At 41.5% G+C, this 24,906-nt stretch overlaps 1 protein-coding gene across 1 annotated transcript; it reads left to right on the forward strand.

Annotated features, from left to right (window-relative positions):
- The first annotated feature begins 39 nt into the window (after positions 1-39).
- On the forward strand, positions 40-24,156 carry ass1 (argininosuccinate synthase 1). Its single transcript, XM_085793349.1, has 15 exons — positions 40-195; positions 1,475-1,606; positions 2,599-2,667; positions 3,157-3,345; positions 5,196-5,252; positions 5,366-5,440; positions 6,177-6,247; positions 6,349-6,379; positions 11,234-11,324; positions 14,697-14,781; positions 15,510-15,574; positions 18,303-18,434; positions 20,287-20,443; positions 23,531-23,596; positions 23,699-24,156. The coding sequence occupies exons 2-15, from the start codon at positions 1,505-1,507 to the stop codon at positions 23,745-23,747; spliced, it is 1,239 nt and encodes a 412-aa protein (XP_085649475.1). The 5' UTR covers positions 40-195; positions 1,475-1,504; the 3' UTR covers positions 23,748-24,156.
- Positions 24,157-24,906: the final 750 nt, after the last annotated feature.

The following is a 24,906-nucleotide window of genomic DNA, read 5'->3' on the forward strand; positions in this document are numbered from 1 at the left end:
GATGACGCAACACAAACTGGACCAGTGAGAACGCGGCACCCGCGAGGCGAATTATGCATGTGAGCCGCGCGAGCTTTCCGTTGCTCTCCTCTCCTTACCAACCGACCGAACAACCGAACGACCAGCAGCGACAGCAACAACAACAACACCGTCACGTTTATTCATCTCCCACGTTAAAAAGAAACCCACTCGTTGGTAAGTAAAAACTATTTTCGTCGTGCAACTGAAAGAAGTAACGTTTTTATTGTCGAAATCCACCGACCGCTGCGTGTGTGTTTTGTTGTGGTGGCAGACAGTGCATGCAATGTGTTGGGCTAAGAAACACACATCTCCTCGCAGCTGCTGCTAGTCAGACACACTGATAACTGAGAAGATAGTGACCGTAACTTATATTAAAAAAAAAAAAGATTTTTTTGTGTGTGTTAGGACATAATGCAGTTCCTCGCTCACCTGAGCTTCTGGTGAGTCAGACTGTGATGAAACCACATGCGGGAATTCATCATACTTCTTCTCAAACAATTATGCTAACTAATCAACAGTGAATTATACCTGAAATACCAGGTGTGGTTCATTTCAGTATGGTTTGACAGCAAAATTATTGAAGGAAATGTAATGTTGGTCATTTGGGGAAAAGAAAAGTTGTTCAATGTTAACTTTATCTCCCCAGTGGCCCTGTAGCTGATATGTATAATTAAAGTTATGACATTTTGTGCCAGGAAAAAAAATATTCTTCAGCACTGAATTTCAGATAAAGCCCCCTCAGTAGTGGGATGGCACAGGACAATAATGGCATTATGTACCTCTGGACTTTCTGACCTGTCTCTTGCACTACAAACTAATGCCTTTAAAAGAATATGGAAACCACTTCTTGATTATATTAATGTAAATATTTCTGCTATAATGACAGTTGTAATTAATGTTGTTACTCCCAGCTTGTTTCTGTTTGGTCCTGTCCTGTGTATGTGTGTTTATTGATCAAAAATAAATAAATAAATAAAAAATAAACACATTTAAAAAGAAAGTTAACTTAAACTGATACACTGCTTTTTCTAATTTCACTGGTTAGAGTGTGGCCCAGTCTTCCAGTCAATTAGTGTCTTAAATGTGTGCAAAAAATGATAGAAAATACATAGCCTACCTGTTGCATCAGATGTTTTTTCCTCTGCTCTGTGGTCAGTATAAAAGTATTAATGCTTAGAATATTGATCTACAGCAAATGTTCCTTGATAAAGGCTATTGCTAGAATATGTACATTGTCAAATAATTATGTTTATCTGCTGCTTTAGGCTGTGTTATGAAAATGTTGTGCTTTTAAGATATAGCCAGATATTAACCATGGACTTTTTAAACATTGCCACTTGTTACTGTTAATTTTTGCTGGAGTTTTTTTTCTTCTTCTTTTTTTAACCAAAGGTACGTACACTTGTGTTAAACATTGACATTATTTTAATGCCTTTTTTTCCTGCTGACACAGTCTCTCTGCCTGTTGGACTGAGCCCTCATCATGTCTAAAGGTACCGTGGTTCTGGCCTACAGCGGTGGACTGGACACGTCCTGTATTCTGGTTTGGCTGAAGGAACAGGGCTACGATGTCATTGCATACTTGGTAATGTTTCCGTAGGAGTGTGTGTGTGTTTGTGTGTGTTTGCATGTGAGAGAGTGTGTGTGTGCAACAGGTGTCTTTTTCTGCAACAGCTGCTTTCACCTGTTATGTTCAGCTGAAGCTTTACAATTCACTGTTTTCAAACAGCTGATGCAGTTTGTCATAAAGGCATGCGAGAGTTGGTGTCCCTAAAAAAAAAAAACTATTGGAGCTACACCACTAGTTGACTCCCAACCACAGGATTTAGCTTCATAATGCCACTGCAAATCTAGCTGGATTTACTTTTTGCCCTGGGGCAGCTCAGAAGTGCATAGCAGGCAGATTTTCTTGTTGTCTAACTTTTCATTCAGTGGTTTTGTGTAGGGTGAGTGATTGTCTATAGGTCCCGCAATGGCTTGTTAGGTCCCACCCTTTAAACCTTTTTGGCTGTGGCTCAACAAGTGAATAGAGGAACAGGGATAGCAGGCATTGAGCCATGGTGTAATTTACTGTTGCGAAACTGTTATATATAGCTACACTTTCATAAGCTACTCTGAATGTATGTTCAGAAATACATTAAGATTAAATGGATAAAGAACTCTATTAAAGGAGTGTATACACTGTGGGTTTTGTCAAATGTGTTTACAAGGTGAATATACAAGGTGTTTTTTGTGGTAATATTTCTATAATATGTGACCAGCTCAGGAGCAAAGAGAGCTCGCCTCTTACATCCTTTAAGTGGTGCTCATGATTGGTTTCAGATGTGAGGAGGTTGTCAAATCTCCTCTACAGACGTGATCTGAATTACAGTATAGAGGATTGTCAGAGACGCCACTTCAGAGGAATTTTAAGCATGTGCTTATGTGTCGATATGAGTAGGGGATATCTTCTATTCCACAGGAACTGTGCATCAAAGGAACTGCACAGCCCCTGGGTTTTCAAAGTATTTGTATAGTCTGTATGGCATATAAAAATTGTACTACTTTTGAATTTCAAATAAATGTGTCTCCTTCAAGGCCAACATTGGACAAGAAGAAGATTTTGAAGCTGCCCGGACAAAGGCAGAAACCCTTGGTGCAAAGAAGGTGAGAGGCAGAATGAAATATGATGAAACATTTGGCATTAAAGCGCTGGCTGGTAACACTTCCATTCAAGACACAAGAGCTAAATATGAATCTCGCGAAGTACTGAATTTACGCCATCCTTTTTTTTTATTGTTTGTTTCTGGGTTTGTTTTTTTTATCATAGCTCATCAACGTTTGGCACACCCTTTAGAAAGTGTTTATGAAAAGTTCTCTATGGCATTGTCATGCAATGGTAATGAAACTCCACAGTAAGAACAAGAACATGTCTTTAAGCAATGTTATATGATACCTGTAATCAAGGTAATTAATAGTTGCTTTATTCTCACTGTTGTGTGTGAAAAGCTGTTCTGTATCAAATAATCATCACTTATTTACTGTACTAGATGTGATATTGAGATATTGTGAATAATTCTTAAAATATTTCTAGGTACAGTAATTCAGAAACAACCCAAAGTGCTCTTCTGTGTCCTGACTTCTGCTCCTGTGTAGGTTTTCATTGAGGACCTGCGCACACAGTTTGTGGAGGACTTCATCTGGCCCGCGGTCCAGGCCAATGCCGTGTATGAGGACCGGTACCTGATGGGCACTGCGGTAGCACGCCCCTGCATCGGCCGCCGCCAGGTTGAAATTGCACGCAGGGAAGGTGCCCAGTTTGTTTCCCATGGTGCCACAGGAAAGGTAAACCAGGACACAGGACAATAAGGCTTCACTTTGAGGGAGAATGAGCACAAATTGCCTAATGTGGCCAAATTCTAGGGACCAGCTGAAATGAGAGCCTGAACCTCCATAACTTTGTCACACTGAATATTTTTTAAAGAGAATTTAATATTGGCTTCATTGTAGAGCTAGAACAGAAAAGGGAGATGGAAGGTTGCACACAGTGCACCTGTTTGCTACAATGGAATAGCAAGTTGTTGTAAGACCTCTGAGGATTTAGGACATGTGTTTTTAGGGTTGAACATTAACCCTTTTTGGCCAAGCAGCAACAGTTAGTCAGAAATCCGCTCTCCCCTGGAGCTATTCCCTCATTCAGAACTCTGTATTGTCATTTGCTCATTAAAAAAACAGAAAATAGTGGTGCCCGGTGAATCTGAAGCAGATGACATAATTTTGTGGATAGCACTTCTTCACACGGTGCAAATTGTCAGCTAAATAAAACGAGTCACTGCAGTTCAAAGGAAAGTGCAAACATGTTTTGTTTGCACGTGCTTGCGCCAGATGTCTGTCTGTAGCATGTGCCACCAAAAGTGAAAGATTAGCTCATATTACATGATGCTATTATCTGTTTTCCCTCTTGACTTGTTGGCTGCATTTCCCCTTTTCCTGCCAGATGTTCTGTGCTGTTTCCAGGTGTTACTATAACAAATTGTCACATTTTCCTGCCCAATGAGCCTAAACGGCACTATACCCTCTAGTACAACATTTGTCCTAGAATTAAACATAATTTTACAATTATTATCTGTTTTGGTACAGCTGTACCTGGAAAAAATATAAAGTTAAATATTCAGTGAGTGTGCTAAGTAGTTTTTTTTAAATGAAATAATATTTATTGCATATTTGAAGTGTAAATATTATAATCCGATGTTAAGAACAAATCCTATACAGTTGTAAGTTATATAATAGTTATTATAACCAAGTTATAGCCAAACTTATCTCTTGTGCCGATAAGCTTATAATAGAAATTGACATTTGTGTAATTTTCTTTTATATAATCATAAAGTACTCAATCATAGATTTTCACTATTTTGCTGATTTAAGGATGAAATAAATAAACTAAACTGTGCTCTGGCCCTCTCCTGCTCCAAGTTTAGTCTCAGGGGTCATGGTGAAATTATTCCACCCCATTCATTCATTTAGCATCACTGTGGCTATGGGAGAGCGTCCCAAAATGTGACCAGAGCAGGAATGGGTCACAAAATAACCCACTCATTTACAGTGGTCAAGTTATCACATGGCACATGACTGCACACAGCAAGCACACATCCATGCATACTCTGGCGCCGTGAACTTACTCTATGTTGGGAGAACCGACAGGGACAGTTGGCACTTAATATTCCAAAAACCTCATACATTTAAGTCAGGAGTTTGATCCACTGTAGTTTTTTTTAATATACACTTTGTCTATTTAGATCTTAACATTTTCTATGTTGTTTTGGATTTAGGGAACTAGGTCTATGTGGCTGTTAAATTGAAATGCGGTTTCCATATTTTACCTGTAGATGGAGACAAACACCACATCATAAGTTACAATACAAACCCCAGTAATAGTTTGGAACAACCTCAGCTGCATCTGAATCGTCCAAACCTGACCAGTAATGAAAACTTGGACAAAACACTGTACATGTAAATGATCATATTTTAAAAGCCAAAGAGGCTATGATCCTGGCATCTGTGAAATGACATTCAAACATGGGAAGCATGGCCACTCTGCTACCGTACTGTTATTGTTGATTTTAAACCATCAACACTGACATACCTCATGCTTGGTACACAGTCCTCAACTATATGACCTCCTCTGTGATTTTTAGGGCAACGACCAGATACGTTTTGAGCTCACATGCTACGCCCTCTACCCCGAGGTTCAGGTGAGGTTGCCTTCTTACACTGGTGATGTAACTACCCATGCTGTTCAACACAGTATCTGTTGATGCTGCTGCAAAAAGCACAACACACTCACTCACTGTTCTTGTGGATTCAGATCATTGCACCGTGGAGGATCCCTGAGTTTTACAACCGCTTCCGGGGGAGAAGCGACCTGATGGAGTATGCACAGGTAATACCACATACAAAGAAAAGAGCCATAACGTTGACATAAAATTTAGGTTGTTGGTGAATTCCTCACTTTTATTTTTAATTTGTTCTATTAAACATGGAGTGATCCTGACTCATATTTTTTATTATTAAAATATTCAAAGGCATACAAGAGTATTTGAGGAAAAAGAAATCAATCACTTCAATGTAGTTGTATGTAGACAAGAATACAATGTAATCCATAACTGTAATTGAATTTCACACACATGATCACATTTACTTTGATTTATCATTGACAGATTTACTTTATTTAGACCACACACGTTCTCCAACTGTTTTGTGTTCACTTGGTCCCCTCAGATCTCAGTGGTCTTGGCAGATTTTGCCCACCAGAGGGTGATCATGATGTTTTAGTCAACATCTATCTCCAGCTGTCTGTTGAGAACTTGTGAAATCAGGCAATCGTGAAACACTGAATTGCTGACCTTTTCTCTGAAGAAACCAAAAGTGTGTTTCTTTTTGATTGTTGTAATATCTTTTCAATGTGAAATCTTACAGAGGAAAGTACTGTGGAGAGGCAAATGTATTGCTGTTACATAGCGTGTCGTAAACCAGCTGCTTGAAATAGTTTGCTTGGTTCCTCCATGTTCACGGCTATGTTGTCAGACAAGTTTAGCTTTGATTTTTAAGCCTCTCTTGCAACCTTCAGGTGCAAAACATTATGCAATATAACAGCTGCTGTCTCTGTCAAACTATAGAAACATGGCATCCCTGTGCCTGTCACTCCTCGAGCACCTTGGAGCATGGACGCCAACCTCATGCATATAAGGTGGGTAGGACTGGTTTGACACACCTTTAGTGTTCCCACATCTCATTTTTCCAGTCAGAATTCAAAAGTTTCCTAATTCTCTGAACTATGTTTCTAAACAGCTACGAGTCTGGCATCCTGGAGGATCCCAAGGTAAGACCAGCTCCTGACGGCCTGTTATCTTTGAAGATGAGAGCTCTTGCTTATTTACATATAATATACAAGAGAGTCATGTCAGTGTAGCTTATTTATAATTTTAATGACTGACACCATAAGTCAAGAACCTATAAAACCTGAAATTAAACAGGAGTCATACAACGTTTCTACAGGTGAGAATTAATTTACACATTAAGAGTTTAGATTAAATGTCTCGTGATTTGACACAGACACAAACTCAATCTAACAAGAGTAGTAAAGAATCTCCTTCGCATTACGATGTTTGTGTCATTTCCACAACAGCAGACCTTTAACATATTACGTATAGTACATTTAAGGTGCATCATCCGCTTTGAGTGACTGTAAAAATAACATGGCACTAAGCCTACTGTCCCCTCTGTTGACCCATGCCAGCTCCACCAGAGATGACTCACTCTCCCACAGTGCCATGGGTGAGACACAGTTTAATCTCTGCTGAGGTCAGAGGTCAGAGCAGTACATACAGGTTGCCCCCCATGACCCTGAAAGCTCCCATCCCTTGGTCGCTGTATCTGTGTCTCTGTCTCTCCTTACCCCGGGTCTTTGCCGGGCCCTGGGAATAGCCTGGGACACACAGACACTGACTTGTCGTCAGCAACGCTTCGACTAATTCCCAATTTCATGGGAGCCGGGGAGGGGGAAGGGTTAGGGCGTTGCGCCCAGCTGGGGCCTCCTGGGTTCCAGCCCCAACTCCTCGGGACCTTATTGTTCCAATGGTTGCGCCGCCGCGGGCTGCGACGTGGGAGGGGAGCCATTTCATCGTGACACCGTGACACCAAAATGTCACCAGTAACAGTAAAGTACAAAGACAGCGCGCCAGACAGATGAGTCTCCAATGGACGGGGTATCACAGGGAGGCGAGGGGTCCCGCGCTGCTAGAGTGGAGATGCAGGGGCAGGGCCACTGTAACGCACAGACCTCTATCTCTCTCTCTCTCCCTCTCTCTCTCTGTCCCTTTCCCACCCCTCCGCTGCCTCTTTAGTGGCCGGCCTGTGGAGAAATGTTTTGAAAAGAATGAGACGAACCGGCTCAATAGCATAGCAATGTATGATGACTGTATTGTGTAACAGATTCCATTGAGGGGTTTTGTGTTGGACCATTTACTCCAATATTGAATCAATTAATGGCATTAAATACAATGAAATATTTATGGTTGCAGGGGTCCAGAGTGGTTAAAGGATTTGAATACATTATCCCGGGCCCAAAATGATATTTTGAACTTTGAATGAGATGGAATAATTGAGTAATTTTCAGTAGCCACAACCTCTGGCCCCTCTGGTAATTTGGCTTTTTCCAAGTAATAATTATGGACATCCCAAAAACACGCTGACAAAATCCAAGCATATTTTTTATATTAAATCACAACTTCAAGCTGGAAAATAACCAGTAAAGCAACAACAATGTGAATTTCTCACCCATGTCCTCCATTATGTCAGATTCTGATCCACACAGAAGGTCATCTGAAAGAGGTCATCTTGTTCTAAGTATCTCCTCTCTGTATCAGCCTCTTTCTCTCCTCCAGTTACAGCCCTTAAGGCTCAGGGCGGACCTCGACTATTCAAACTCCCCAACTCACCCACCTGTGGTACAATGGGCCCTCTCTGCTCAACACAGTCAGATTAGGGAAATGTCCAAATGGTCGCTCATATGTTCTCCTATAGATAAGAGTCAGCAGAGTTCAGGTTACTCTATGATTAACACTGTATCCTTCCTGATAACCCCGAAACCATGTAGCCTGTAGCACAATGGCCAGGTGACTTTTTTTTTATTTACTCACCTCCATATGGTGGCGTTAATCTATGTGAAGACATGCACCCAAGGCAACCTCTGCTCAGTCACATTTTAATAGTATTGGCATGTGCCAGATTATTAGAGTGAGTTAATGGTTGTCATGAAGTTGATCTTATCAAATTATACACCCTGGTTTTTGTTGGATATAACAAAACCAGAATACATAGTATGTTATGAATGTTTCTCTGTCATTCATTTAAAGATAATAGAGATTTGGCAAAATTGGACTTGACTTTACGATTTTTGTCATTTCCTCTCTAATTATTTTATTTGTAAATGTTGCTCAAGTGAATTACAGAATTCCCCCCCCCCCCCCCCACATTGGGTTAGCAATATGCCGATTGTTATATGTCTCCGTACCCTGCAGTTCTCTCACTGTCTCCTCTCTCTTCGTCCCTCCACACATGAGCAGTCAGGACCCACCCTGGGGCAGCCTGACACTCGTCCTGTGTCATTAAAACATCACCTCTGTCTTAATTATAGCCTCTGTCAGTGAGCTTCCCCTGGCCCACTCCGTTCTTTGATCAGGGAGCTGATGGCCCACCGCTCGTGTTGACCACGTAATGCCAAGCCCCCGTTCACCTAGAGGAAATGAAAACTTGTTTTCTGCTGGTCGCATGGCTGACTGGACAGATGGATGGACGGACTGCCTGTAGGGGAAGGAAGTGGTCTTGTAGGTGTTTGTATGCATGAGAATGTGTGCTTTGAAGCAAAGAGGTCAGCGTTTGTCATGTGCCTTCGCTGCCCTCGGGTCTGATTGGTATGACCTGTAATACTTAGCAGGTGCTCCCTATGTCCACCTTGGCATCACTCTAGCTTTGCCTCCATGTAGGAAATACCCCCTCATTCAATTTAGCTCAGGGTTTAACATTAACCAAAACATCCAGGGGGTTAAGAATATAAATATCTCTCCAGCACACCACGTGGATATTGTTTTATTCTTGTCTCAATTTGCCATGTTTGCATTTTAAAGAGAAGGACAGACTTGAAACGTGGTGATTTAAGCGTCATTTCCAACCCATTGCGCCAAAGATGTTTTTACCATCCTTTTCTCTTCTACCTCCCTCACAACTCAACCTTCCCCTCCTCCCCCTCTCCCTCCTGCCACCTCTGCCTCTTTTGGCCCCGTTGGCTTCGATTGAAAACCAATGAGGCAACTAATATGTGGAAAGATAGAAATTTACTTGCTTTAAGTTCATGCGTCAGCCTTCTTCTTAGCTATATGGGCCATGTTTAGCACAACAATATGGAAGAAGCAAAGACTGCCAAAGGAGCTGCTCTGTGCTACATGATGGTGTGCTTCACGCCCCATTTCCCATCAATACTCCCCTGCCCCCCCCTCGCCTTCTCTATCTCTACCTTTTCCTCTCTTTCAGGGCCACGGCTTTGGGACAGGTCCACCTGCAGGGGGTTTGAATTGAAATGCATTGATCTCTTGCTCACTGGAAAACAGGCCTATTCCCTTACTTTTCCTTTTTTTCTCTGTATCCAACAGCCTGTAAGTTTGAGCTCTCTCTCATCTTTGGAGCATGCATGGGTTTTTGCCCAGTCAGAGGCATGAATTTGCATTAATTACAAAGAATGTTTTTAATTGACCAGGTGGAAGTTTTGTTAGAAAGTTAGAAAAAAAGACTTCTTTAATTTTTTTTTTGAAGAAAAAATGACTTGTGATTGCTTTAATGAAATGTACAAACAGTCCATAAAGTTTTCCTGTAAGTTCGTAACCCGCCACCTAAAATGCTCTTACAACCAATGTGCTGTAGGCTACTGTGTTTTATTAGAAGGTTGAAAAAGACAACCATTTTCTTGGCATATAACACCACAGGAAGCATACTCTCTCTCATTCTCCGGTATTTAAAATTCAGTCCATCTTTCCCCCCTCAAAGAGTATGCATCAAAAGGCTTTTTAGGGTAGTCATTTCACCCCACTCCTGTTCACTCTCATTTGGCATCTTTCAGGGCTGTGAGGCAGAAAATAAAGGAGAGGGAGCCGGGCGCCTTCTCAGTCAATTTCGGTGTTTAGTTAAAAGGAAGGAAAGTGATTGCGCTGCTCGTTTTCTCCTCTCTGACAGGCGGCGAGCGGATGCCGATTAGTTATTGTATGATGATTTAGTGTCTGGTAAAGCTTTCCATTTAAATGCACCCAGTAGTTATTTTGCATAGTCCCCCTGCAATTTGCCTCAGCTCAGGAGACATTGGCCATCGTCTTGTCCTAATGCTATGTAATTGTTGGAGGGGCACATCGCTGGGCGGACACGTCAGGCGGCCACGCTCTTTTAGGTCCCAGCCATGACTTACTGAAATCGCTCCCGGCTCCCGCCAACTGGAAAAAAACGACAAATGTCTGTCACCCAGGACAACTTTAGTGGATTTCAGGTGTGGACTTTGAGGCTTTGTAGTGTGATGTCCATTTATCAGAATTATAATTTGAAAATAAATTATAACAACTGTAAAACCAGAAGACACGAGCAGGTAAACAGAGGTAGAGGGAAACTCTACACACTTGATAGAATTGGCAGGTTGGAGATTTTTACAGACAGGCAGAATATTATAGAGCACTTAATGTTGCTCAAATAGGTTTCTTTCATAGTATCAGGTGTGTTTTGACCTGTTCACTATTCTTGAGGATGTGAGTCATCTTTCTTTTGCCCTTCCCCACTCTCCTTCTCGCTACATCCCACTTTTCCCCACCTTCCCCTGTGGTGAAGGGCCACGCCAGGGAAAATGAAACCAAATAGAGGAGAAAAATGGAACATTGATTTTTCTTTCTTCTCTTTTTTCTGTTTTTTTTTTTGTCTTCACACAACTCGTGATGGCATTTTCAAGTTTTTCCTTTTTCATGCATCATCTTCTCTTTTATTCTCTCCGCCGTGTCTCCAGTTGTCCGTTATCACTTCACACACAATAGTCTCTCCATTTGCGGTGCTGCTCTTTGATGAGGTCTCAGAAGGTCCCGGTTATTCATCAAGGGGAATAAAGTGTTCGAAATAGAGAGAGTGAGTGTCTGTGTTTTTCTTTCAGACCCATGCTCCAGATGACCTGTACCTGATGACCAAGAACCCGGAAGATTCTCCCAACACCCCCGATGTGCTGGAGCTGGAGTTCAAAAACGGTTTGTGTACCTGCCACACACGTCACCTGTTGATTCCTCTCTCACCTTCATATATTTTTTAACCTCACAACTTCTTTATGATGTAGATGGACATGTAACTTGCCAAACAAATGTTGTTCAGAATTTATGATATTCATTTGGATTTATGATTTAAACTAAAATTATAATTATTTATTTTATTTAATGGAAATCAAGTCAAAATTATTAAGGACAATTAAAATTAAAGGTAAAAACCACTTAGATGAAATTATGAAATTTAATTGAAAATGAAAATATCTGGTTTATTGCTAATTTATTTTACAGATGACAATTTTTATAGTCATAATCTCTCAAATTGTGCAGTGGCCTCTTAAAATCAGTAAACTTGAGAGTTTACATTTTCATTTGATAAAACCCCTGTTTCCTGAAATCAATTTTATATTTAAATAATGTTGAATTTGCATATTTTTCATTGAATAATATCAGTTGTGAGCCTCTGTAATCTATCTGTAAGAGTCACTGTCCAGTCTAGTTCACACCTCTTCATGTTACTTAACATTGATGGTTGTAGCCACGGGGCTACAGCTCTAATGTTGACCCGGCTGCACTTTATCACCATTCCTGACCACCCAGACTTATCCTTAACCCCTCGCAGCATTACTTGGTCCAAAGCTGCCGTGTTTGGCCCGGGGGCGCACACACGGGCCGGAAGCATTAAGTCCAGCTAATACACCAAGCCCTGAGGGGCCAGAGAAACACTCATTAGATATATTGCCACGGGGGCCACAGGCTGAATAGTTGAAAGCGTCACGTGTTTGTGCAAAGTGAAAATGGCAAGAAACATCCAAGCCTGGGGCAAATGACACAAATGTCCCTTCATCCCTGGTCACCAGCGGTGGCTGAAGATCACAAACATCAATGGCCTGATAGACACTAGCTCCTCTGATCACACGGGCTTGACAGCTTTATTAGCTGGGTTTGCAATTTGAGGGAAGTTTGCAATTTGTTTGCAATTTGAGGGAAGACACAGTCAAAGATTTACTGGAGATATTTGACGTTATTAAAGCTCAAGCTGCTGAAATCTTTTTAAAGTGCAAACTGGAATGTCATTTCGTAGCTAACATGCATCTGCATTGAAGTGGTGCCCGGATCACTTTACCAGTTTCCCAAAGAAAATGTTTAACACCAGAGCAAGTAGGTTGCTGTCAGTTCAGTTAGGGATGAGATGTGCTTTTGTAAAACAGTGATGCAGTAGTAAAGCCTAGTCTGGTTTCGCGGGTTCTTTCCAGCCCTGTGCTCCATTTTCACACATATTCTCTGTGCCTTTATTGAGCACCCTATGACAAAAGCTGTTTTAGTTGTCCACACAAAGGCCCGAGCCTACTCCTCCCTCTGAGCACAAGATCAGCACAAGAATGTTTCATTTCATTCCCCCTCCCACCTTTTCATCCCTGCCTTTCTCACCAAAGTTTTCTCACTGATTAAAAAAGAATATTTAACGACAGGAACCTTTTCCCCCGTCAAACACTCCATTCCCCATTCCTCTCCCTTTAAAAAAAAAAAAATCATCCCTCCCTCCTTTCATGCCAAAGAAGTGCAGAGGAAAAAGAGACAGAGAGGAAAAATGTAAAGCAGTAATTTTTCCTACAACTGTGTCTGCGCTCCCATTGTCTGCACTGTTAGGCTGCGAAAAACTGAAGAAAAGGATCACGGGGAGAAAAAGACCCCTCCGTGAATGATAGAACCCGCATGATGGAGAGAGCGAGGAAAAAGAGAGAGCGCAGGGACGAAAGGCCAGCCCCTCCACTCCCACGTTCAGACACTCACGTAATTTATTTGAACTTTTAATCTAATTATTAGGTATCTGGGAGGGGGCGCGGCCTTGATAATGCACCATCCGTACTGCCCTCTCCTGCTCTGGGAGGTACTTTCTCTTCTGCCATGGGAGCCACCGTGATTCCCGTGATATGAGAATGGGGCCGTCAACAAAGCCCTTGTCTAAAAAAATTTGTCAAGTCCTTCACGTGTCATTCCTACCAGGGCTTTGTAAACGCTGGCTGAAAGGCGACCAGAAGTGCTGCTCTTCTCTTCAGGCCTGCTTGACTGACAACTGCAGGCGTGCATGGGACTGAATGCTGGATGGATGGATGGATGGATGGATGGGGGATATCAGCATGTTCTTTTCTTATTACCTTTCTTCCTTGCAAAGTCCACAAATGGTTAAATTCCCCCTATCAACACACACATGGACTCGCACGCTCCTTTTCACCCATGTCTCTTGTTTGTGTCCTTGTCTCCACCTTTGGCCCGTGTTGCTCATTGAAGGCCATGAATAAGCAGGTCCATGACAGTGATTGATGTGCACTTGGTTTAAGTGGCTTGGACAGGAAGTGTGTGGCGTGAACGTGGGTGTCTTTTCAAGAAAAACTGTGTGAGTGTGTGTGTGTGTTTGTGTTTGTGTGTTAGAAAAATAGGAAGATGGATGGTGGATCTGCAAGTGTTTTGTCTCCTGCACATGCGCATGAACACACAAACACTCAGAGGCAAAAAAAAAAGAAAGAAACTCTTAAGAGCTAAAGAGAGTATGGGTAACAAAGCTGCGTGTGTAATTGAATTAGGTAAAGGCCTGCCCACGATTTCACAGCTTTCAAATAAGCAGAGCCTTTGAATTTATTAGCCCTTCTCACCACCTCCTTTTGTAATGGTTTTCACTTTTAGCTGACGACTATTGATTTCAGTGACTGAGATAATGAGCACTTGTCAACAGATTTGATCAACTCTTTACTGTTATTTTTGGACAGTTTACTCAGTTGAAGTGATTTTTTCCATTAGTTTTTCGAAAGCTATTGCCCTGTTGATTAACTAGGCTGTAGAAAGGTAAAGTTTTTTACTCTGTGTTATTTGTTGGCTCTGTTTTGATAGCTTCACTAGTCTCGGTACTTGTTTTTTCACCAAACCTGTCGGAAAGAGCAAATAATAGTGTGGCAGGCTTTATTTAAATTCTGTGTCAATAGCAAATTTCTACTGGAAGATATATTTTTTTCCTTACATCATGTACAAATAAAGTAAAATATATCATACATCAAAAACCTTTTGATTAAGTATTTCATGACCGTGGCAGCAATGCTATTTTTATTGTATTACATTTGAGTAATTGTGAAGCATAGGAAGGATAACATTTAACATTTTTGTATTTTTTAATTGAAAGCATAGATAATTGATTGATTGATTGATTTATTCAGATCCCCATTAGCTATGGCAATGCCAAAGCTATTCTTCCTGCATTATAGATTATGATATTACTTTAATTTCACTGTGGCACTATTTTGCAGTACTAGATGACGTCATTTAAATTAAAGATAAAATATATATATATACACATTTTCCCTTCAGGAGTTCCTGTGAAGGTGACCAACGTGAAGGAGAGCCAATCCAAGGATTCAGCACTTGACATCTTCTCATACCTTAATGAGATTGGGTAAGCATTTAGCAAGCAAGGAAGCCTCTCCGTCAGAATAGTGTGTAAATCTCCCCAGAGGTGCAACAGTGGTTAAGTTCACTACCTCTAAGCGATGTGTGTCAGTCGCAGCTGGCCTGGGATAAAATCCCACCAGAATTTCCCCCCTGTGTCTCCTCCACTCTGTCCATCTTTCTGCTTCCCAACTGTCCGAATAAATGAAGAGCAATACTAGTGAGTTGACTGATGCTAAGGAAACAGTTTCCTCTATTGCCTTTGAGGTTTAAGCAGGGTGGGGGTTTGTTTGTTTTAACGTTACTGCTGCGTCTTCATTTCATGCATCATAGACTTGTTTGTAACTAATGCCATGGAATTAATACCCATCACCAGTGGAAACAACAATAGTTTTTCAGCTTTGCCACTCAAAATATCATATTTGTGGAGAGGAGATAAAGAGGGAAACAGGCTGCTTGTAGATGCCACAGTGACATCTAATGTTGAATTTACCGGTGATGCTGAGTGTTGTGGAAATAAAGGAGGAGACAGTGTAACCGGGATGTGAATTCCCTTCTGGCACTGTGTTATATTGAATTTTTTGCACTTTTTAACTCTGTATTCCTTTTTTTTCTAGATTTTATGCTTGATACTAGCAGGCAAATTAAGACTATTTAATCTAGTTATGTGGCCTAAACTAATACAAGGAGAAGTGATTGTGGTGTCCAATGAGAATGTCCTTGTCTTTCTTGCAGAGGAAAGCATGGTGTGGGCAGGATTGACATCGTAGAGAACCGTTTCATTGGGATGAAGTCCAGAGGTAAGGAATTAAAAATTATACTTGATTATTAGCTGTCTGACTTAGTGACATTTTCTTCTATCTGTGCCAACTCAGTCCGACAGGTTGCTTTACTCACACAAACAGTGATATGGACTGTAAATGCAGCGAGATGGACATATTTTCAGTATTTAAATTTTACATCTTTTCAAAACCTTTTCTTCCTGTTCCTTTCCGATGCTTTCATGCAATTTGCAGTTATTTTACTTGAGTGCTTTGAGTGTCACACTTGCTTTCTCTGCTTTCATAAAAGTGGGCTGGATGGCAAACACACTCTCCTCAAAGAAAAAATGTTTTCCTCTGGTTCACCTGGAATCATAGAGACTGAAGTTACTCCCATTCACTTATGCATGCACACACATGTACAGAAAACACACACTGTGATAGATAACGAACGCACACGCTTGACTGGATCAACACAAATAGACAGTCGATCACATATGTGCACATGAAGTTGCACCGGGGATGTTTTTCTCTCTTCATGATTGGTATCAACATGTAACTTGAAAAGCTCTTTTATGTTACCAACGAAAATCTACAAGTCCAGTGAGCTGTCGCTGCTTTGACCAATACACACACGCAGGCTCACATGGACACACACATGTACTCCTCTTCCCCCACGACACAATGTGCCATGATTGGCAAATTGACTGGCCAACAGTCTGTGGCTGTGGCGCAACTTGGCAGGTAGAAATTGGAAAATGGGAAGCCCACTTTTCTCTCCCCTCGGCTGAACAAAAGATCAAAGCTTTTTCCTCCACTGAAGCAATAGGAAGAGGTGGAGCACAAGGTGTCCAAGTGGTTGAATAACTACCATTGAGTGTACATGTTGGTCTCCTCTGGAATGGCAGTCGTGTTAGCAGAATAGATGATGGGAGGGATTGAATGGGGACATGTCATACTTATTTGTGTTGGGTCATATTTATTTGTGTGGGGTCAGCGAGGTGTGGGGGGGATTAAAATGGTTTGTCAAGAATGTTGTCACTGTGCTACAAAACATTCAACAGCCTGCGTGTCAGACTAACATTTCCCACCTGTCACAGCGCTGTCAGACCTCTGACCTGTGCGTGGGTGATGGGCTTTGGTGCACCGATCAAAAGCGGCTGGAAATGGCTGTATCTTTTGATGATGAACAGCCTCATGTCCACTTCCTGGTGTTGTCAAGTCACAGCGCTGTCGTGCTAACTTATTCATTTATTTAATGTAGTTATTTGTTTATTCACAAAAAAAATATTCCTATTGATTTCTGTCTGTCTTAAGATATTTATCAGCTTTTATTCACTTGTTTTGACCTAAGAGTTTGCCCAAAGGGCAGGCGGAGATCAGCTCGGGATGAATTAATTCCCGACCTGAACCCCTGCAGGCCTGCAGCATGGTTAGCATACCTGCAGTAACAGTATAAAAGATTAAAACCTCAAAACCACAGGGGGTGTTGTCTCCTTCAGCTTAACCAAACTGCCACTGTTGGAGCTTACCCAGATAGCATTTCATTGTTTGCTCCTCTCTGTTAAGCTAGCTCTCTTTTGGAGCACTTAAGCCAAGTTGAGTTGGAGGGCAGTTTTAACTTATTTATCTGATAGAGCCAGCGGAAATGTCCCTACGTGCCCTCTGTGGCCCTGGATCACCAAAGAGCCACAAGCCATACTGGCTCAGGTGGCAGTCTTTTGAGGCTTTGGACAATTAGCAGCACTGCTAAGCTCTGTTTTTGGCCACCAGCACATAGTAAGTGCTTCTCCATTTTCAGATCAGGACCGGTACTGGAGTATTTAGGGTCATGCAGATTTGAGCTTCGCTGCTCACCAGATTGGGAGAGATTAAATTGTGCTCATCTGTTAAATCTCAGAAAAGGGTTTTTGAGTCAGGAGAACACTGTACAAATTGTAAAATTTGGCAGCCGTGCGTTGGCTGTGGTAGAGAATCTGTTTGGCAGCTTGGCAGCCCAGCTTAAATCAAAAATGTGTGACTACTCTCAGATTGACAGGTGATGTGAAGAACCATGTGTTTGAAGTAACACAGTTTTTCAAAAAGTCAGCTCTCGCAAAAATGGATGTCATTGATTGATAAAGCTCCTTTCTGTTGTCAGATCTGCCTTCTATCATTTCCTCTGCCCTTCTTTTGTTTTAGCTGACATTTGAGTGACAGCTTCATTTCTCCTGTCATCTACCTCATCTTTTCTCCCCTCACCCCTCCCTCCATGTCCAGAGGGGGTAAATTGCAGGGTAGGCAGAGCCCTGGTCCAGGCTCCAGGCTGGCAGGGGCCTCCTACCCTGTCATTTACCTAGGACAGGCATCATCCACATTTTGTGAGCACTGCAAAGGCCTGTCTGTCAAACGGCTGATGGCTAATAGAGCTGTTCCCTCGTAGTTAGTTCAGATAAAAAGGTTTTGCGGTTTATGTCCCTATGAATGGCCACTGATGATGGTGAAGACAGCACCACTGGTTGTGGTAAATTAAGGTGTAGACACACAATCTAAATCTCTATTAGTGTTTTCTTTGCAGATTCAAGTTTATATCATTTAGATCTCAGAAAATTGGTAGACTATATAGAATAGTGAAAATGAGGACAGACGTTGTGTTGAGTATTTGATAACGGCAGTATTATAGAGGCTGGTAAAGCCACATGCACATCTTCCTGATCTTTTTACTTGTGTTCAAAAAGCTACTGATGTGTTTTGTTGATTCTTTTTTTTGTTGAATTTTTTTTTTTAGGGATTTATGAAACCCCAGGAGGCACCATCCTATTACAGGCCCATTTAGACATCGAGACTTTCACCATGGACAAAGAGGTACGGCGGATCAAACAGGGACTGGGTATCAAGTTCTCTGAACTCGTCTACAACGGTAAGTCCCTAAAATACACAATCTTGATTGATGTTATTGTGTTACATAACAATTGTCTTTCACTCCCTTTTTTTTCCTTCTGGCTTATTGCTTAAGTCATGACTTTGTTCAGCCAGGTATGACATAATGTTATTTAAGGATACATCAGATTATGCATTATGCTCCTTTGCACTGTTACGATTGGAGTTTTTCCAAAATTGCACGGACGGTCACCGGTGCTTGTTTGTGACGGAAAACTTCACAGTGCCCCTTATATAAGAGCGACGCGGATGTGCGTACGTATGTTCCTGTGTGTTAAGTATGTTTGCATGTGTGTGCATGAGCTTTTCTTGGCTCAGGTGTCTTAATCCTCCCTTCTGCTCGGTGTCCAGTCTCCTGCACCTTCATCCACATAATAGGATCAGTGCCATTAGAGACCGACTACTAGGCCACTTCAGTTATATCCTCCAGAGACAGGAAGCAAACACACAGACGCACGCACACACACACACACACACACCTACCTTCAGAAGCAGGGCAGAGATTAAACCTATTAGAAACCTAGGTTTCAACCATTAATAATTCTGCAGATGCATAATAGACGGCTGGTGGTGTGGCTTATGTTAACAATCCACCTGTCCTGCATCTGCTTTGCATTAATACTGCACTATTTATCTGCACAATCTTTCATCACAGAAGGTGCAGGAATAGTGCAGTAAGCTTTTTTTTTATAAGTATATTTTTGGGGGCTTTTTTTTGCCTTTATTTTATAGCATAGTTGAGAGGGATAGGAAATAGGCAGAGAGAGGGAGAATGACGTAGGGAAGGACTATAGCCTCTGCATATGGGGCGCCTGCTCATCCCATTGCCCTACATGGCGTCCCATAGTGCAGTAAGCATTTGATGAGTGGAAAGTAAACAACAGCCCTCCTGTGTTGATTGTCATCTTAGTGCTTTGGTGATTTAAAGACAATTTAGTAATGTAAATTGTAAGAACTGATTAATGAGGTATATCATGTATCAAGCGTAGGTTCCAAATATTTGCTCGATAAATCAAATTTACATAATTTGCTTGTTTGTTTCCCAGTTTGATATCAGAATATTTTTCAAGTCAAATGATTTAAATTAAAATTCCAAAGCATCACAATAAAAGGTATTTTTCAGATGATCAATCAAAAACAATAATATAACAATAAAACCCAATTCTTACAGCGACGTATAGAGAAATAGCTAACATGAGGATTAACACAAAATGTAATTGACTCTGAACTAAAATGGGTCTTGTGTGTGACTGCCTAATCAGAGGTAATAAAAGCAGGGAAGGATTGTGTCTTTGAACATGGCCAGATGATGAGGTGGAGGTCAGCCGCTGATGAGAGGAGGACCCCTGCTGAGTGGGGCGTGCCTGACCTCTGAACATATACAGGCGTATCCTTTGCCCATCTGTCTGAGAGACTGACGGGCCAGATCTGCAAAATGGAGAGAAAAGAAAGAGGTTGATGAACTTCACCTGGAACAGAAATGAGACGGAAAGCGCAGAAAGAGTCACATCTCCTGAGGGGGAACGGTGATCATCACACAGCCCCCTGTAGACACCGCTGCTAGGGGAGGATTTGCCTCTTTCTTCATTTGCTCAGTCCCATATTCTGTTTTAACGTTGTCAATTAACATTTATACTACATATATAAATACAAATATAAAAATGATCACTCTGTCATTGACTATTAACATTTTACAGCGTTCAGGGTTTTGACTCTTCCTTGTGTTAAAATAAACTGTGAACAGTGGTTCCTGAAACTTTGTTTTTTAGACAAACCTTTACAGTTCTGTTTCTTTGTGTCATGTGATGTTCCTGTTTCGTTGTTGACCTCAGGTTTCTGGTACAGCCCCGAGTGTGATTTTGTGCGTCACTGCGTAGCCAAGTCCCAGGAGAATGTGGAGGGCAGAGTACAGCTGTCTGTCTTCAAGGGTCATGTCTACATCCTGGGACGAGAATCACCCAAGTCCCTTTACAACGAGGAGTTGGTCAGGTAAGGGGTGTGTGTGTGTGTGTGTGTGTGGGTGTGTGGGTGTGAGGGTGTGTGGGTGGCTGCTTGTAAAACAGAAGTAGCCATGTGTCTGTGAATCAAAGTGTGTGCTTGTTCTTACTTGACAGTTGTGTTTGGCTGCTCTAGGCTGGGCACAGTGCAGCCATCCCACATGTTCACCAGTCAGCCTGTCGTCAGGTCAGCTCGCCCAAGTTCCCTTATGACCTCCACATCAACATATTAAACCGACCCTGCCTCACAAAGACATCAGAGAAGTGTCAAGCTCAGTTCCTGGAGGGCAGCCTCCGACCCTCACCCCTCCCGCTGCACCCCAGTGCCCTCTTAGCAGTGGTAACAGTGGGTTTGTTCAGGAGGCTGACCCCTCATGGCCTCTGGGCAGGCTCAGCACTGACCAAAGTAAAAACCCCTCCATATGCCTCTCTATTTCCACTTCAGTCACACACACACTCCAGTTTTACCCTAGAGTCAAGGAGCTAATGGCATTTTCAGCCAGAGGAGAGAGAGGATTTCACTGGGCTTGTGAGAGGAAAGTGCCAGGGTGTCATGCTATTTAAGCAGGTCAGAGAGGCAGGGATAAGGAAACACGGCTCACACAGTCGGCCATTCAGAAAGACAGAGATAAATAGACCTCATACTGTACTCACACTCAACATTCATTCAGCCCCTTTAACCTTTTATTGTATTAGTATGGTACTTTTTCTCTGTCATTTTTAATATTCTGTTTTCAGTAAACCATCTGCTGAGTCACTCAAGATAAACTATGACTCATCAATCTTCGAAATAGTCAGTTGCTTAGAAACTCTCACTGACGAAGGCTCATGTTCTCATTTCAACACCTCACCTTTCTGAGTCACGCTTCTCGGCTCGAACAACAGTGTGACAGAGCCAGAGGTGTAGTGTTGCAGCATCACAGAGTCCTCGGGGCTACAGACAGATGGGCACAGTGGTTCACAATAAAGGAGCTCATTACATACGGTCCAAACAAAAAAAAAACATCAGTCTCAAATGCAGGCACATTCGGAGACACTAAACTTTCCATCATGCTAGTGGAGGAGACTCAGTTGTAATTACCCAGGCTGAGTACTTTAATTAAAGTTTGGAAAAGATATATCTTTAAAGCTTGACTAATACAGAGGCCCATACCACTGTCAATATTTAATAATTTAAAAAAAGAGTCAATAATATAATACATTTATAGCATTTGGTGTTGAGCTAAGCTGTAATGAATTTCATGTGGCACAAATAAGTTTAAATTGAAAATAACAGTAACTAACTGTAAATTTACTAAAGTAAAAAAATAATAATACAAAAATAAAATAAATAAACCAAGTTGATATCTGTACGGTACCTATCTTAAGCATTTACTACTGAGAGTCTCTGAGAGTTTCATGTTTTAGTTGTTTTGCATTGTCCATGGAAAATAAATCCTTGGTCCACAACTTTATTACCATGAAATGTGTTCACACTTTAGCTCGTAATGTGCAATTTACACACTTAACGTGCTTGAGGGAAACAACTGAAGAATGTCGAAGAAGCTTTATTCAACACTGTCACTATCAGATGTAACTGAATCATCAAGAATCATATTGAATGTGAATCAAATCACGAGATGAGAGCTGAGAAAGCTGAACAGGGTGTGACTGGTAGTGGCAAAGGGTGAAGTTCAAGTCATTGCTCTCCCCTCATTTCCTGACAGCTCTGTCCTCTATTAAATGAGAAAAGAAAAAGATGATGAGATGATAGCACATACAAAAGACACAAAATATGTACAAATACAATCAAATGTTTTTTCAATGTATGTTTAGTGCTCATTGGATTAGCAGGAAAGCCCACTGTTATATATTATTATTTTATATTAGGGTAATTGTGGATTATCATAACGCCATAGACATTTACATGTACCTGACAGTGATACACCTGGAGGCAGCCGCAGTCTCTCTCACATACACACACACACGTATTTGCCACTACTTGAAAACCTGCCACAATCACACACACACATACACACAGACCAGACTAGGCATGAGACCCCCACTGGCATCCTGTTGTCTCTCCACATGCAACAGTAAACGGCGTCATTAACACAGTGGTAATACAGCCCGTCACTGCACCCATCTGAGACAGAAATGTCACCCTTCTCGCTGTCCGCTGCCTCCACTCTCAATTAGACTGCAGGGTTTCTTCAAGGAATACACAAAATATCACATGCTTACACACACACACACACACACACACACACAAAGAGAGAGAGAGAGAGCTGTATTCTTTAAAGCCACTCACTCATAATCATGTTCAGGTGCCGGGTAGGGAGCCTTGTATTGAGAGTTGATGATTTAGTTGTCGGTCTTTCTTTTTATAGTGTTTATCCTATCATTTGTTGGCAATTTCCTCTTTTGCTAAGTGCTTTTGAAGAATGAGTGCAAGCTGTACATTGGGTGTTGGGGGTGTCGTAGGGAGGAGAGGACTCAGTGAGGGAGTGTATTAAGCACTGCAGGTAGAAACTGCTGTAATTACACAGCACACAGACTCTTTGTGAGACTCGCACACACTAAGACGAGACGACTACAACAAGCAGCCTAAACAACATAGAACAAGCACCGGCACAAGTTATAGATTTACTTCTTTTTGAAGGAGAAGTGGATAAAGTGGAAGGCAGAAACACCAGATTACGAAATCAGCTCGACACTTAGGTCACAATTGATATGATGGGATTGTCTTAAAGTGGGTTATGTGCATCTTTTGTGTGCTTTTGTACATAAGCGTGTTTTCATTCTCCAGTATTGATTCCTCGTTATTCAGGACAAACAATGCTAAAGACGAGCATTCAGAGGGAAATCGATGGGAACATTATTTCAACAGAGCAGATTATCAACGATCCAGTTATTTCAGTAGCCGATCGGACTCCATGTCTCTCACTTTTACTGTTTGCTCCAAACATGTCTAACGTTTTCGTTACCAGAGCATCCTGTCGTGTTTTCCTTCCTGACCTATGTTTTCCTTCACCCTGAAATTTGACAGTTGGTCTCTATTGACCTGTTGCCTCTTTTTTGACTCATCTTTTCGCTCCAGCATGGACGTGCAAGGAGACTATGACCCATGTGATGCCTCAGGATTCATTAGGATCAACGCTGTCAGGTTAGCACCCTTTGCACATTGATATTATTCCCAAACAGCAACAAGACATGTGACTGTGAGTTAAGATTGTGTTATTTACTCTTTTTTTCCCTTCTCCCTCAGGTTAAGGGAACACCATCGTCTGCAGGGTTTCTCCAGCAACAAGAAGTAACTGTTGCAATCCTGTGATCCATCCCGCTCCACTGTGTCTTAAGCAGTAGCAGGTTAGGCCTTGTGCCTCCATTGTCTACCTTTCGCCTTACTGTCTACTGTTAGTTATTAGCATTAGCACACCACACTGTTGCTGTAAACGCTTTAGGTTAGGCTTGAAAGTTAGGATTTCTTAGGTGATGAAAGAATATAGGAATACAATAAAATCTATCAACTGTATCATCATGACTCTAAACTGATATTTGAATCATGTGTACTGATAATCATGGAAGAATATTTTCAGAAAACTTACCTCCTAGTATTTTATCTCCTTTATTTTTCTGGTAATTGATATCAGTAGATCAATAGTTGAATAATAGTTGCTTATTTAGGAAACATTTGTGTTAGAAATAAAATGTGAATGAATTTTGATTTTTCTTCCTTGGCTCTTTTCTTAATTCATTACAGAACATAAAGATAATTTGTCATCACTTTCTAATGCAGACATTGCAGTAGCACACATCAGGCCATGTCAGAATGAATTTGTTGGTGATTAATAGTTCATGTCTTCAGCTGACAGCCTCTTTATTAATGCCTGCCTGTTTAACTCTCGGGGCCATACATTCACTGCCCCGTGAAGATCTCGGGGCAGCGAGGACACAATCATATTTACAATATGCAGATGAAGCAGGAGCCGCGGAGGTAGTTTCGGTACAGGCGAAAGTGAACATGGTAGCTCCTCTGATAGCCACTGGAGCAGAAGTGATGAGGCCATTTCTAAGCTCAAATGGCACAAGTCAGATGGAAGGAAAACCAATTGGCCACATATGTATGTTTCACTGCTCAGTATGGGGTCCCCGGGCCTCGAGAACAGAGGAAAGAGACAGGAGCATTTTGAAGACAAAGACAAAGAAGTATTGTGTGATTCAATATTGCCTTTTGGAAAAATAGACAAACCTAGTATGGACAAGAAGGATGTTCTGTCTCCTCAAAACAAGTCAATGTGGACAAAGATTTGACCTTGAGGATGTTAATAAGGCTTCACTGTTTTGAGGTTAGATTTAAAATTAATACTAGAAAACACACTTTAATGGCAGGAACACATATTAGTGATGAATGATGTAAACTGATTAGAAAAACAACTAATGAAGTTCTAAAGAGCTCATATATTAGGAGCACAA

The sequence above is a fragment of the Trachurus japonicus genome, chromosome 12 (assembly GCF_045865225.1).
Source record: "Trachurus japonicus isolate A0001 chromosome 12, Traja_1.0".
Taxonomy (NCBI): domain Eukaryota; kingdom Metazoa; phylum Chordata; class Actinopteri; order Carangiformes; family Carangidae; genus Trachurus; species Trachurus japonicus.